Source organism: Ursus maritimus, unplaced genomic scaffold (assembly GCF_017311325.1).
Source record: "Ursus maritimus isolate PB19 unplaced genomic scaffold, ASM1731132v1 scaffold_1, whole genome shotgun sequence".
In the NCBI taxonomy this organism is placed as follows: domain Eukaryota; kingdom Metazoa; phylum Chordata; class Mammalia; order Carnivora; family Ursidae; genus Ursus; species Ursus maritimus.
The window spans coordinates 44,632,625-44,648,119 of NW_024423343.1; the positions used below are offsets into that span (position 1 = coordinate 44,632,625).

Consider the following 15,495-nt stretch of genomic DNA (forward strand, 5'->3'; position numbering starts at 1 on the left):
AGTGGTTGGGGTACAACCTTGCTATTGTGGGGTGCATCTGGGTTCTGATTTCTCTGTATCAATGACTATTAAGCAGATTTTCTAGAAGTTCCAAAGTGGCTAAGATGAGGATTTCAAACACAGGGTAGAATCCTCAAGTGCTAACCACTTACTCTCATATTTCAGATTGTACCTGTTTTTCATGGGGGTTTTGTTGTTGTTCTTTGTTGTTTTTTGTTTGTTTTTGGAAGCTGAATAAGAGCTTATAGGCTATCAATATTGAGGACAATTATGTTGTCAGGTTGAGAAAGGCTGGCAGGAAACCACACGACTGACTCCGTCAGGAAGATAGCGAGGGTTGCAACTCAGTCAAGCCTTCTCCTTCATCAAACACACCTCCTGGGAAACTGCATGTTTCACATATGAAACTCTGATACCTCTAGAAATCCTTGAAATGTAATCTTTCTTTTTAAACGTCTCCTTGACATTCATATTTTATCTTTTTGGTCATAATCTATTTAATTTTCTTCCAAAATTCTTTGTTTCTGGTGCCTGTTCTTTCTCCCCAAGGGAAGTCATTAGTTGTTAAGGTCAAGGTCCATGTTCCCATTTGTTTTGATTCCCCCACTTTTAAAACTTGGAACACAGTAAACAGATTAAATCGAGGAATGCTGACTCTCTTTACTACAGAAGAAGAGTGCAAAATTGTATGGTAATCTCGTTAGCACTGCATTCTTGGATATCTTAGTAAAGCTAGGTATTTCATAAGGTAAGTACAGAAAGCATTTTTTGGGATAGTGATACATTTTAGAATAAAACATTTAAAAGTAAGTGTTTTTTTATGAAACATCATAATTCTTCATTTGAAAAATCACATTTTCACACCAACAGAATAATAAGTTTGTTAAAGTAAAAGTTTTCCAGTATTTCACCTTTATAGAAAAGATGGTTCAGCAGCTCTTCAAAAGTTGGAAGGAATGGAAAATTCTATGTCCTTCCTTAAGGGTGATCAAAAATTTTTTTTTTAAATTTCTGCTTAGGGGCGCCTGGGTGGCTCAGTCATTAAGCGTTTGCCTTCGGCTCGGGGCGTGATCCCGGCGTTATGGGATCGAGCCCCGCATCAGGCTCCTCTGCTGGGAGCCTGCTTCTTTCTCTCCCCAGCTTGTGTTCCCTCTCTCGCTGGCTGTCTCTCTCTCTCTCAAATGAATAAATAAAATCTTAAAAAAAAATTTTTTTTGCTTAATGTTCTAAATATAGCAGAAATAGAAAGCTAATACACAATCCATCTACAGGCTCTATCAGCATTATCTTCAAAATCTACCCAGAGGCCCACGACCATTCTTCTTCAGCTCCTCCTCAGACTCAAGCCACAGTCACTTGCCTGGATTCCTGCACCGCACTCCTGATGTAAGTACTCCCTTGTCTCCTTAGCTAATTTAATCATGTTAAAAACATGTCTCAGATCTTGTCATTCTTTCTCTCAGAACTCTCTAAATTGAAAGGTTTTCAAATTTTATAGTGGTCTACAAGGCCCTATAAGAACTACAAGACACCAGTTGTCCCACCTGCTCTACTCGACCTATGTCTTTGGAACTTCCCTACATTCCACTGGGTTCTACAGCATTCCAGCCGTTCAGCCACCCAGCCCTGACTACTAGTTCTCAACTAGGCAAGTTTGGTCCCACCTTGCTCATGCTAGCCAGATCTGGACTACTCGTGCAGTCACGTATCTCACTCCCTCATTTTCTTTAGGCCTCTGCCCTCCTCAAAGATCTTCCCTGACCACTGCGTATAACAGAGCAGCACCCTCTTTCCCACTTTTCCCAATCCCCAATAACCTGCCTTCTCTGCATTGCAATTAGCACAGCCCGGAATACTGTATTGATAAATATCGTGTTAATATTATATATACTAATATACATGTATACCATATAATATATAAATAATATTAACACTGTATATCAGTAACATAAATAATACAAATCAATGCAATAATAGAAGTATTAACATATAAAAATATCATTTTCTTATATTCTTATCAGGTATTTCTCAGAAAAAGTAATATTATTTTGCTTATTATATGTAAAACCCAGGAGGGCAGGATTTTACCTATTTCGTTTACTAATCAATTCCCATTTTTCTAGATCAGGACCTTGCATATATTAGGAACTCCATTCAAATGGATAAGCACATGTGTGAATGAATGAATGCACAAGTGAACCTACATTTACATTTTACTTTACTTCTCTATCATTCCTACCATGCTTACGTGCATATTTCAGAAATTATTTTAAGATGCTATACTCAATGAGGAACTGTGGTTAAACTTACATGTGGATCATCTCTTCTATTAAAAATTTAATGGCTCTTTTAAGGAGCTCCCCCTATTATTATTTTATGATTTGAATTGGTTAAATCTGGTGAAGTCTCTGGTGATATCTAAAGGCAGGTTACCGTTTAAAGGCAGTGGCTTTCACACTCATGGCTATGAGCCACAATTTTATGGAACAAATTGATGTTTGCCATATGCACTCTAAAAATGTCTTTTCTAAAAAAAATTTTTAAAAATAAAAGTAAATAAGTAAATAAATAAAAATGTCTTTTCTTTTTCTCTTCTGTTCTCTTTCATCTTTAAATACATGCCTCCCGCGGCCCACTGCATTAATTTCAAGACCCAATTTTTTTGATGGAGCATAACCTGCCGTTTGAAAACATCACTGCAGAGTACACAGGACAACATGCAGAATTCCCAATGAACTAAACAAAGCTGTCACTGCTCATTAAAAAAACAAATAAAACCAAAAAAGCAAAAACTAATGAACCCTTTCCAGAATAATCCTTTTGAAAGCAACCGTTATTTTATATCCACATATGATCTGAAATAAGCATACTCTGAATATTAAATGTGAATTTTTGAAATAGAATTCTTTATAAAATGAAAGAATGTGGAACTAAAAGCTGTTCTTAAAAAAATTAAAGAAATTATAACATGAGAGCAGATAACTATTACTTTAAAACTGAAAACACCTAAATGTAAACGTTATTACATGCTTCGCCAAGGACAATCACAATTCTTGAACAGCTCTGGTAAATTTACCAGGTTAATTTGTAACCAGTGGATCCCAAAAGTGCATGAAGTGGTGGAAATCTTTTAATGGTATGATCATTCCCTCTTTCAGCCAGGATGAAAATAGATATTTTTCTTTTCCCCACATACAAATTATTCCTGTATTGAATCAATTCTTTCCTTGCAATATTTAGCACTTTATTGTCCGCTATATGTCTCTCTATTACCCCTATATAAACGTAGGACCACACACTTGGACCATTAAAGTTAACTTCCTAAGGGCTGAATGTCATCCTCTCTCGATACAAATCAATTTTCAGATCACTAAAGATTTATCTTCCTAAAATCCTACTTGATTAGTTCATTACTCAAACTCCTTCTCTGCCATGCAAAGCCTTCCCAACTTATCTTTTTAGCCTGGCCCATCATCAGTACTGGTGATGGTCAGTGCTATGTGTCAACTTGGCCAGCTTATACTATCCAGTTATTTAATCAAATACTAATCTAAGTGCGGCCATGAAGTTATTTTATAGATATGATTAACATCTATAATCAGTTGACTTTAGGTAAAAAAAGAACATCCTGGATAATATGGGTGGGCTTGACACAATCAATTTAAAGGCCGTGAGAACAGATCCACTATGTCCCTGAAGAAATTTTACCTGTGGTCAGCTCCTGCCCAAGAACTTCCAGCCTTCCCTTCCTGATGGCCGGCCATATGCTTTTCAGACTTGTCTAGCCAGTGCCAAAATTGTATAACCCATTCCTTGAGATAAATGTGTGTGTGTGTGTGTGTGTGTGTGTGTGTGTATACACATCCTAGTAGTTCTGTTTCTCAGATGCAACCTTGACTGATAAACTACTTTACCATCATTAGTACTTTATGCCTTAGCCCAACTCTTATATTCAGTTTGTGCCTGAGACCTTATGGACTCTACTCACTGTCCTTCAGAAATCTCTGCATGAAACAGTCACTCCTCCCTTGTTTTGATCCTTGGAAATCCTACCTCACTCCCACTTTCATAAAACAGGAGTCACACCATTATCTGCATCTCCATAGCTTTCTCTTAAATGACATTTGAATGACACAGAACATAATCTGACTTTTATGTTGCTTATTTTTATATGATAGTTCCTTATGACAATAAGATCCATGAGAATATGGCATGTGTCCTGTAGCTCTGAAGCTTCACCAATATTCAGTGACGTTTCGGTAATAGCATCCTATACATATCAGCAATGTAAGGACGAATGAATAATCGAGTGTTATTATATACATACAAAAACAGCAAATCTTTGAAGTCACATAGACTTCAGTTTTCTTCCTCTGTCTCTGTCTTACAAGCTTTGTGACAATAGGCAGGTCACTTAACGTTTCAGCCTTAGTTTTTCTCTTAGGTAAGGTATAAAGTCTTCTCTTATGTAAAGATTAATAATCACCATACTGAGTCATTGCAAATAATAAATGAGATCATGTACGTGGCATGTATTAGGGCCCACTGAAATGTAACTACTTTGTAATTATTTTGGAAATGGTATTATGTATTAATTCATCAAATACATAGAGTCGGTATTTTTTTAAGTATTATCTGATTATAAGTGGAGGATCTTTTTCATCTATTTATTAACCTTTTGTATTTATTTTTCCTTGCTGCTTTTTTTTTCTTACTACTATTTTTTATTGTGGATTTTTTTTAAGTAGATTTTACACCCAACAAGGGGCTTGAACTCATGATCCCGAGGATCAAGAGTCACATACACACATGCTGCTCTATGGACTGAGGCAGCCAGGCACCCCAAGTCTATATTTTTGTTGTTGTTGTGCTAAGGTACAGCCTATGAACATTGATTTAGTTTTCAAGTGGCACGTACTCTATAGGGATAAGGAAATTTTTCAAAAATAACTACTAATGATGAGTTTTAATTGTCCCACAAAAAAAGGGAATTCAGAAAAAAAAATAATGTTCTTCAAACAGTTTCAACACTACGTGGTATACGTGACATATCTTATTGCCCAGGAGGCCGTATTAGAATGGACAAAATCAACCTGCTCTTCTGTAACTTACTGACCCCAGTCTGAGAAGATGTTTTTGTGCCCTCTACTTCATGTACAAAGTCTTCCAGCAATTATGCACCTGTAAATTAGCACAGGCAACTTTTCCATGTAGACAAGCAGATCTCCATTGCTCACATCCAATCCACAGAGTTAAAGTTAAGGATAGTTCTAAGCAGAATCTTTCAATCCTTTATAAACCAATTTTTCAAAATGAGACATTGCAATCATATATAAAAGTAAATAATATGTGGTGGTTTCACTTAAAAGATATGATTCTAGTATGGTTGATAATATTACCAAAAACTGAGCAAGCCCTTTAAAATAATACTGGTTTTCAAGATTAATTTTTTCTAAACAGTTTTCATATAGTTTCTCAATAGCTAATACGAAGAATATTTGTGGAAGAGATAAGATAATATTAACTCAATTTTTCTCATTCAGCTAACTAACCTTCTCATGCTAAATCATGATAATCAAACCTCATGTTAAATTTAGAGGGAGAGTCCTAAGCATTGCAGTGATTTTAAGCTAATAGCTTTATACCAAAAATATTTTAAGAGTATTTCTTTGCTACAAAGTCAGCAAGAAAAAATGGAGTTGCCATACTCTACAAATCTCACTGCTGAGCAACAGCTCTGGACAAATCTCTAGATGGTCTTTTAAATGCTTCTTCTAGCACTCAAGAGGTTCTCTATTAAACAGCATTGACTGTCTGTTCAATACATGTTTTTTTTAATTTTTCCTGAAATCATTCCTTATCCCTCATCTCATTATATCCCAGTATAGAGTTTGCTAATTCATAAACCCTTAAGTTCTCTTTATAAAAATAATTTTATTGGGGCGCCTGGGTGGCGCAGTCGTTAAGCGTCTGCCTTCAGCTCAGGGTGTGATCCCAGCGTTCTGGGATCAAGCCCCACATCAGGCTCCTCCGCTGGGAGCCTGCTTCTTCCTCTCCCACTCCCCCTGCTTCTGTTCCCTCTCTCGCTGGCTGTCTCTATCTCGGTCAAATGAATAAATCTTTAAAAAAAATAATAATAATTTTATCATTTTCTGTTTTCCCCATGCTGTGTCCAAAGGTCAGTTACTTAAACCTGACCCACTCACATGTTCCTCAACATAACTTTCTCTTCTGTGTCTTCCAAGTTGAGACTCAGGTTTCTCTGAAATCTATTTCAGGTTTTGTGCTCCCTCGTTATACAGTAACACCTTTCTTCAAAGACCTTTTCTTTGAAGATATGGGCATAGACTGCTTCTATTTCTCTATTAAAATGAAGAAAACTGAACACAAGATTCAAAAAACGTGCTTTTTCCTATGTTTTCTTAATAGTTTTAGTTTGTCTCATTTTTTGAATGAAAACTGCATTTATTAAAATTGTAACTCATTTCTTTCATGATCAGGTTAGTGTGTACACTTGTCTATGCAATGCAACATTTAAATGCTTTTAAAGGAAGCTTATTTGTTGGTTGTTTTATTTCCTACAGGCCATGATATTGCAAATAATTTTAATGATAGTCAAATTTTTTGAAGAAAATACATGCATGACAGACAGAAATTATAAAGAATACTCTTAATAATTAAATAAAGTAATCACTTATTTGGAGTGACAAGGAAAAAAAGAATTACTTATTCAGAGAGAAAAAACACTTCCCATACTCTATATTACAAAATTACTTAAGCAAACTTTTTTTTAGGAATCATCTACTAGGAAACGCCAATGCATAAGCAATCTTTCTTAGATTAGCCATGAATTTAATAATAATACCATAACAAAATAAATTAAATAAATATCATATAAACCATTTTACCTTTGCATTATAGGGAATGTAATGTTTTGATAAAGCCTCAGGAGTATGCATCCATGTTTTATCTGCAATGAAAAATACACAAGGTTAAATTAAATTATACGTGCTGGGGGAGGTCATATTCATTCATTATAAGGAGACTGATATGGATGGGAGCATTTCTAAATTGTGATTCTTTTGCTAAATTGAGAAAGAATAACTAGTCAGATAGGAGAACAGCATAGCTGGAAAGTGCTTTATGAGATTCTTTCCTTGATATAAAAGTCCCTAGCTTATCCTTTAAATTTCCTTTAAAAAGTATTCAAATAATAAAGCGATACTAAGTTTCTAAAGAATATTAAAAAGTAACAACTCAGTGGAAGACAATTATGTGATTATGTGACATCTCTTTTCTTTCCATTTATACTCTCATGATTCACAGGGTTTTTTTAAATTCCTGAATCAATAACTCTTAAATCTTTAACATATTCCTTAGATTAGTGTTAGAGAATATTAAAAATAAATGTGACTAAAAGGATAGAAGATACTGAAAACAGTTTGAATTGTATACTATTGCTAGAAATAGAAAAAATATTTTTCATTCAAGTTTGAATTTTATTTATACACTCTACACATCTTCCAAAAGATTTTGTGAACTGTGTAAGTGGGGAAAAAGCAAAAAAAAAAAACACATTAAACTAAACAAATTCGACCATTTTTTGGAAACTGTATTTGTTGCAGTAAAATTCTGAAAAGTAGTAAATAAGTACATACTGAAAGGAAGTAGATTACTAACAAAGTGTTTTCAACATTCAATTCAGAACATTTGAAAATGGTGTTAACAGAATCTAGTTTGATATCATGAATATGTTCTCAAACGGGGAATTGTGAAGACAAAAAGAAAAAGGCCTATATTTCTGGAATGTCAATTATACCATTTGGAAAATAATGCACTATATTTATATTAAGTATGTTTCTTTTTTTTTTTTTTTTTTTTATTTATTTATTTGACAGAGATAGAGACAGCCAGCGAGAGAGGGAACACAAGCAGGGGGAGTGGGAGAGGAAGAAGCAGGCTCCTAGCAGAGGAGCCTGATGTGGGACTGGATCCCATAATGCCGGGATCACGCCCTGAGCCGAAGGCAGACGCTTAACCGCTGTGCCACCCAGGCGCCCCCAATATTAAGTATGTTTCTGCGATACAATGCAATATTCGTAAGAATTTCTTTTTTTTAAGATTATTTATTTATTTATTTGTCAGAGAGAGAGGGAGAGACACAGGGAGAGAGCACAAGCAGGGGAGCCGCAGGCAGAGGCAGAAGTAGGCTCCCTGCTGAGCAAGAAGCCCCATGTGGGACTGGATCCCAGGACTCATGACCTGAGCCAAAGGCAGATGCTTAACCTATTGAGACACTCAGGGGTCCCCATAAGAATTTCTAAGACAAAACATGAGGGATTGATAAAAATCGCAAGCTCATGGTGCATTTTAGGGCTATTTCTGACTACTAAAGTGGATATGTGATGGTTGAACTTAGGTGATATATTTTGAGAAGCAATACATTCTAAGCTTCAAAAAGCAATATTGACATATTGCCATTGACATTAATGTGTGAAATTTTTATTTCCTGTAAGGATTTTTATTTTAATTACAGTTTTCTCTTTATGACTGCTACTTAATAGTGATATGACTAATTCAAGAATAATTTGTACTTAGGGGCGCCTGGGTGGCTCAGTCGTTCAGCGTCTGCGTTCAGCTCAGGGCGTGATCCCGGCGTTCTGAGATCGAGCCCCACATCAGGCTCCTCCGCTGGAAGCCTGCTTCTTCCTCTCCCACTCCCCCTGCTTGTGTTCCCTCTCTCGCTGGCTGTCTCTATCTCTGTCAAATGAATAAATAAATAAAATCTTTAAAAAAAAAAAAGAATTTGTACTTAGATTTAGGATCTAGTCTTGCCCTTGTATATTAAAAGAAATAAATCACAATGCTATACACCAGAACAATAAAAACATCAAAACAATAAAAACAAAGATCTGCCTTTAGGAAACCTAAAAAAAAAAATTCAATCTCTTTTTTTAACGCCTTAACCCAATTCTTCTCATGTCTCCTTTTCCAAGACACACAGCACTGCTCAGAAGGATATAAAGTCTAACTCTGAATATAATGGTTCATTCCAGCCCTGAGGAAGAGGGATAATTGCTTTCTCCTATAAGCCACTATTATTTGAAAGCTGACGATACTACCTCTGGTATAGTCTTGTACTGCAGTGACCTAGAAAGAGGGTAGTTATATCCAGCAGGTACTGATGACGACGAAAATCATCACAACGGTAAACAACCAGTGAATGAGCTGCAGCTGTACAATGACAGAAAAATCTACGCCCACATGACCGAGTGATGATGTGTTAGTGTGTTCATGACATACCTCTAGTTCGGGGAGTACACTTATAAAACCGGAAAGATCTCTAAAACACGTGCTTACTCTCATCCTAATTTATACTCTGGCAAAAGAAAAACTGACAGAATAAAACTCTTTATAGTAACTCCAGTAGATATGCCCGACCGTGAGGAGTGAGTATAGACAACGATCTTTGGTCACTACCTATGCCCACAAAAGCAATCAGATATATGGAAATGGTACAGAAACAGGAACACAGACATTCTGGAATATGTCCCCTTCCTTGAAATTAAACTGTAATCACTAACTCAAGAGTAGGCAGTCATGTAAACATTTAAAAATATTTGGCAAGTGTCAAACCACTCTGACTGCTGAGTGAATAAATCTAAGTGTTCAAAATGCAGTTAGGTTAAGAGCTCATCAAGAACAGTGCAGTAACTTCATTATTATTGTGTCACCATTAGCATATTTAAAGCATCTTCTTTGAGTAAATCAAATTTAAAACTAAGTGTTGTTGGGTGAATTCATGCACACGAATGTATTATAAAAAGGGAAATAATATTTAAATACTGAATTTGAAGTGCTATGCACTGCGATTATATCTACTCATCAGTATGTCAACTGGTAAGTTAAAATAAAGTCTAATTAGTTGAATTATTTAATCACATTTACTCACATTCAAAATTTTATGCGTTTTTACTCAATTATTCAGTTTTGATGTAATGAATAGAATATAGGATTTTAAAAATTCCAAGAGAAGGCTAACATAAAAAAGGAGCTATACACTGGATATTATATAAGACTGACGAATCACTGAACTCTACCTCTGAAACTACTAATACACGAGATGTTAATTAATTGAATTTATATTAAAAAATTAAAAATAAAAAATAAAAAGTAATTCAAAAAAAGAAAAGGAGCTATAGAACAAATACATTCATTAAAGTTTACTTGATGATTATGAGATTAGACTAATTTTTACAGATCTCTTCAAAATAGTCCAAATAATGCAATTCTAATACATTCAGTCTTTTTTAGAATCTGCCGCATTAAGAGCATTTGCAAAGAAAATCAGTGAAGTCACTAGCTAATTCAATCAAAGAATACCAGACAAAATACTAACTGGAAGGGCTGATAAAAAGAAAAAAATATATATATATATATATGTTTGAGTTTAAGGTAACAATCTCTTTGCCTTAGGCTTCTGAGGTTCAGGACGAGCTAGTAAGATTGCATGTGATAACCAAGTAAATTGGACACTTATGAAAGAAAAGATAAGCTTTTACTGATTGAAGACCATCTTGCTTTGTTTAGAGTAGAATATGGAATGTATGCTGATACTAGTTATTGGAAACATGACTGAATTACATATTCTCTAGGGGTACAATTACAGCTCCCAATTGGAATTTTGTCGTGCATTAAATCAACGACTTTGTAATTTATACCTATTTGACCTTTTACTAAACTTAGTCCCACGACCACGTAACACTGAGAGACCACATCAAGAGTTCTCAGGTTCTCAGCCACCATTTCTGTTTCAGGTTGAAAGTCCTGAAGTCACCTGAGCCTCTCTCATCTGGGCGTGTTACAATGTGTCAACCAATCCTTTAAAGGAGCACACACTATGCTGGACTTCATGGAATAGAGCAGAGCAATCTATTTTGTGGTTCTGGACTGTTCATTATTCATATATTAGAAAATTAACTAGAACCTATGAACCACACTGTTGGCTTAATTCTTCAGCCATTTTTTACCCACATAGCACTTAAGGTGCACCTTCCAAATAATCAGAACAAAAGTGCTAGATTTTCCGGACTCATGTTCATCAATTTACAGTATCTTGTTAAATTTATAGTGTGGAACATGACCTAACTAGTCATTTCTCCCCCACATATCTGTTAATTCTACTCAGTTTTTCTCTTCTTGCTTTCAATCACTAATGAAATTGAGTAGCATTGTTTAATTATTCTCCCCACTTCACTGATAGCATGTTAAACAGGACAGAGCCCTGTGTCCATCACTAAACAATTTCTTACAGAAAGACAAGGATACATTATTTTAACTTCACTGAACTACATAAAACTATCAAATTTTTCAATCTTTCCTACGAGTGTATCATGAAATATTTGTCAAATGCCATGTTTTTACTGCCCCTTAAAAAATAACATTTAACTAGCTGTTTCTTTCATTCCTATGCTGATAATTATGATATATTACATTTATATTTATTTTACCTCAAAATTAATCACAAAGTTATTTTGGCCTCATTGCTATCAATTAACCCACCATCAATCCTCACATATTATTCAATAAAAAGTGAAGCATGTGCACACATATACAAACATGAATTTAAATCATGATAAACTTATATAAGCCCAGGAGTTTAGTATTATATGGTATTTATGCCATTTATACATGACATATAGTATTATATGTCATAAATGTATTCTGAACTACGTGTATTAAATAACTCCACTCTCATTAGGATGATAACCAAAGAAGGTTAATTAGCAACGTGTGCGGATCTGTGCTGCTCTTTTCTAACTTCATTCTTGAACCATGTGGTTTGTTAACAGGAAAAACTGAGTCCTTAACATCTCTGCCTGATTTTCACAGAGATCTTGAATTGACCCCCCGGTCCTTTAAACAGGCACACTCACCTTTCTTCCTGCTAAAAGCACGGTTCATAATGATCAGCCAAATAGACGTTCAGTTCAATCACACTCTATATCCTATAGAAATAACAAAATATTAAAGCATAAATAAAGAAATGTTGACCAACCTCTTTTATGCAAAAGCATTTTAATCACTAAGCCTTTTTAAATTTGTTTTCAATATTTATAAAGTATATTCTGAAATGCCCCAAAAGACACTGGGTAAGAATAAACCGGAGTACTCAATATTACGAAGGGCACAACAGGTAAGAACAATATCTCAAATAAATTTCCTCCGAAGTTCATTAATCTTCTTGTCTTTTCCCTATTATACATCTATCATTAATTATATTTATCTGCAAATTTAAGAGGAAAGAAGATGAATACTTCTAGCTAATAGGTAAGACATGTGGTCCAGTTTTGGGTTATGATCAACAGCAGTAAATAAAGAGAGGTTTTGATTATGACAGTGGCAGTGATGTCCCTCTCCAACAAGGCTCTGCCAGGCAGCCCTATACCCCATGATGCTCTGGGAAGCTTCTGCCTGATCTGTTCAAACTGAGATGATGGCATCCTATCCCACTTTGAAACCAAGGAGGCAGCCCCGATCTCTGAATTTGCCTTTGGAATCATTTATCCCACCTCTTGAAGAATAATGCATGCTCACAGCAAAATAACTATGTTCCAGTCCTATCGGATCTAAGAAATCCAAAAGCCTTCCTTCGTTTCATGCCATCTCCATCCCCTTCAGTTGAAACTGGCAAAGGGTTGTTTGGCCACATCCTTAGTATTCTCTGCTATATGAATAGGCTGAGAATTTTCCAAATCTTTAAGTACTACCTTTTTTCTATTTTTTTAAGATTTTACTTATTTATTTTTGTGAGGCGGGGAGAGCAGAAGTGAGGGGGAGGGGCAGAGGAAGAAGCAGACTCCCCACTGAGCAGGGAGCCAGATGCGGGACTCAATCCTAGGACCCTGGGATCGTGATCTGAGCCGAAGGCAGATGCTTAACTGACTGAGCCACCCAGGCACCCATCTCTCTCTCTCTCTCTCCCTCTCTCTCTTTTTTTAATTTCTTTTTTTATTCTCACATTTTACTATAATCAGTTAGAAGGAACTGAGATACTTTTTCAACACTTTGCTTAGAAATTTTCTCAGCTAAATATCCAATTTCATCAATTGCAAGTTCTACCCTCCATAAAATACTAGAACACAAATACGATTCAGCCAAGTTCTTTGCCCACTTTATAACAAGAATCACCTTTCCTCCAATCTTCAGTAACACGATCTATGTTTCTATCTGGGACCTCATCAGAATGGCCTTTACCATCCATGTATCTACCAACATTCTGCTCATGATTACTGATGTATTCTCTAAGAAGATGGAGGCTTTCCAGCTCTCCTCTTTTCTTTCGGAGCCCTCACCAGAACTGCCTTGAGCAGCCCCTTCACAGCATCTCAGCTTCTTCTAGCATGCACCTAGAAACTCTTCCAGCTTCTACCCATCACCCACTTCCAAAGCCGCTTCCACATTTTTGGGTTTTGTTACAGCGGCACCCCACTTCCGTCTTAGTCAGCTTGGACTGCCATAATAAAATACCATAACTGCATGACTTAAACCATGGAAATTTTTAACTTGCAATGTTGGAGGCTGGAGGTTTGAGATCAGGGTGCCGGCAAGGTGAGGTTCTAGTGAGGGCCCTCTTCGTGGCTTGTAGAGCACACGTTCCGGCTGCGTCCTCACATGGCAGAGAGGGAGGAGCTCTTGTTTTTCCTCCTTTTATAAAGACATTAATCCCATCACGGGAGCCTCCCCCTGATGACCTCATCTAAACCTAATTACCTTCCAAAGACCCCCAGCTCCAAATACCACTTTAGGGGTTAGGGTTTCAACACGTGAATTTTGGGGATATACCAACATTTAGTCCATAGTATTCACCATAAATCTATATGGCAATAAAACACAGTAGAGAAATTAATCTTTATAGTAAAGTTATTTTTACAGTGAAATTACCAGTATTTCTGTTCTGGCATTTCTGTTTCCAAATAAGAATTAAAACAGTTAAGAATTAAAACTTGTGCTCTCTCTCCCTCAAATAAATAAATAAAATCTTTTTTTTTTTAAAAAAAAAGAATTATAAAATATTATTACTAGGTACTGTTTTATAGACTTAGATAATAATACAATAATATCATCTTTTACTGACCTCATACTTTATTCAGCTTCTCATGATAGCCATTAACACAAGACAGGTAGAGAATATATTTTAAAAATTAAAAACCAAAATGATTATGTCATTTATACTAATGACATAGTATGGCTTCTTCTCTATAATATAAAAGATATTATTATAGAAGTAACTACAAATAATGTATTCATTCATTCAGAAATCATTTTTTAATCACCAGTGCCAGCCACTCTGCAAAGAATGCAAGGGAATACAAGATGGACAAAATATATTCTGTGTCTTCCCAAAAATTACTTTTCATCTAGAACCTGACAGACATGGTTATTGACTGATCATATCCTGGAGGAATAAGTGAAGATAAAAAACTAGCAGAAAAGAAACACAATGTATCCAAATGTAAGGTCCAATTTCTCTGGAAAAATAAACAAAATTACCATGAAGCCTATTAATTGGCAGAGCAAATTCAGTATGTCTCAGGTAGACATTTTCAACAATAGTAGATTGTGAAATATAAAGATTGAGTTTAATACCACATAATTTTAAATTTCATGAAATTGTGTATATTTTAAATCAAGAACATAATATAAACTCTTTTGGGGCATAGAGACAGAAAGAAAAAAAAAAACTTAACATAACTGTATAAAGTTCAGTAGGCCCAATAAAGAGAGTATGAAATGACACTACAATTATGACTCTAAAACACCAGAAGGATTTTCACCTGCTCACAAAACACATAGATACAAATGTCAGTGGATATCGGATAAGCTGTTCCTACCATATAAATAAAAACTGTAATTTCACTTTCCAAACACTAGTTTGTAGCATATTTATTTGATCCTACGACACTCTACTCTTCTTTGCAAAACAGATCTTAATTCCCCACTACAAAAGAAGCAGATACTGGCTTTGCTCCCTATGCCCGTGTGTAGAATGTAGTGCATACAGCTAAGCTGGCATTCAATATACTGCTTACAGGTTTAATGTATTAATAACATATGTTTTAACATACTTTATAGCTGAGGTAGTAAGATATATATTGTTATCAACTTATTGTATGTTAAGTATAAGAAATGTAAGTTCTGCATAAACTTACTTTTTTCAACTTACAGTATTATATAAATCTTTCTTTTTGGATAAACTTTTGATAAACATTGTTTTAATGGCTACTTATACATGGATGCATTATTTCCTTATCAGTAAAAAATTATTCCTAAATTCTAGCTACAAAATACATAGAATAATTGACATAAATATCTTTTACTAATTTTTCCACAAAATAGCATCCCAGAGTAAAAATCATATGAGGTCTAAAGTATTACTATTAAGATTTTCTTTTTTTTTTAATTATACACAAAACAGTTGTTCAATTTAAAAAA

General features: G+C 35.1%; 1 protein-coding gene across 6 annotated transcripts in view; it reads right to left on the bottom strand.

The window, feature by feature from the left end:
• The window catches only part of GULP1 (GULP PTB domain containing engulfment adaptor 1), a 253,239-nt gene that overhangs the window by 77,440 nt on the left and 160,304 nt on the right, over positions 1-15,495 (bottom strand). For 5 of the 6 annotated variants that reach the window (XM_008687247.2, XM_040643035.1, XM_008687246.2 and 2 more), the window contains exons 1-2: positions 11,937-12,010; positions 6,909-6,970 (exon numbers count right to left, since the gene is read on the bottom strand). In XM_008687247.2, the coding sequence (XP_008685469.1) occupies positions 6,909-6,970; positions 11,937-11,964 (90 nt within the window). In that variant the 5' untranslated portion in view covers positions 11,965-12,010. Of the gene's footprint in view, positions 1-6,908; positions 6,971-11,936; positions 12,011-15,495 lie in introns of those variants that run through there. The other variant, XM_008687243.2, reaches the window with a different exon arrangement.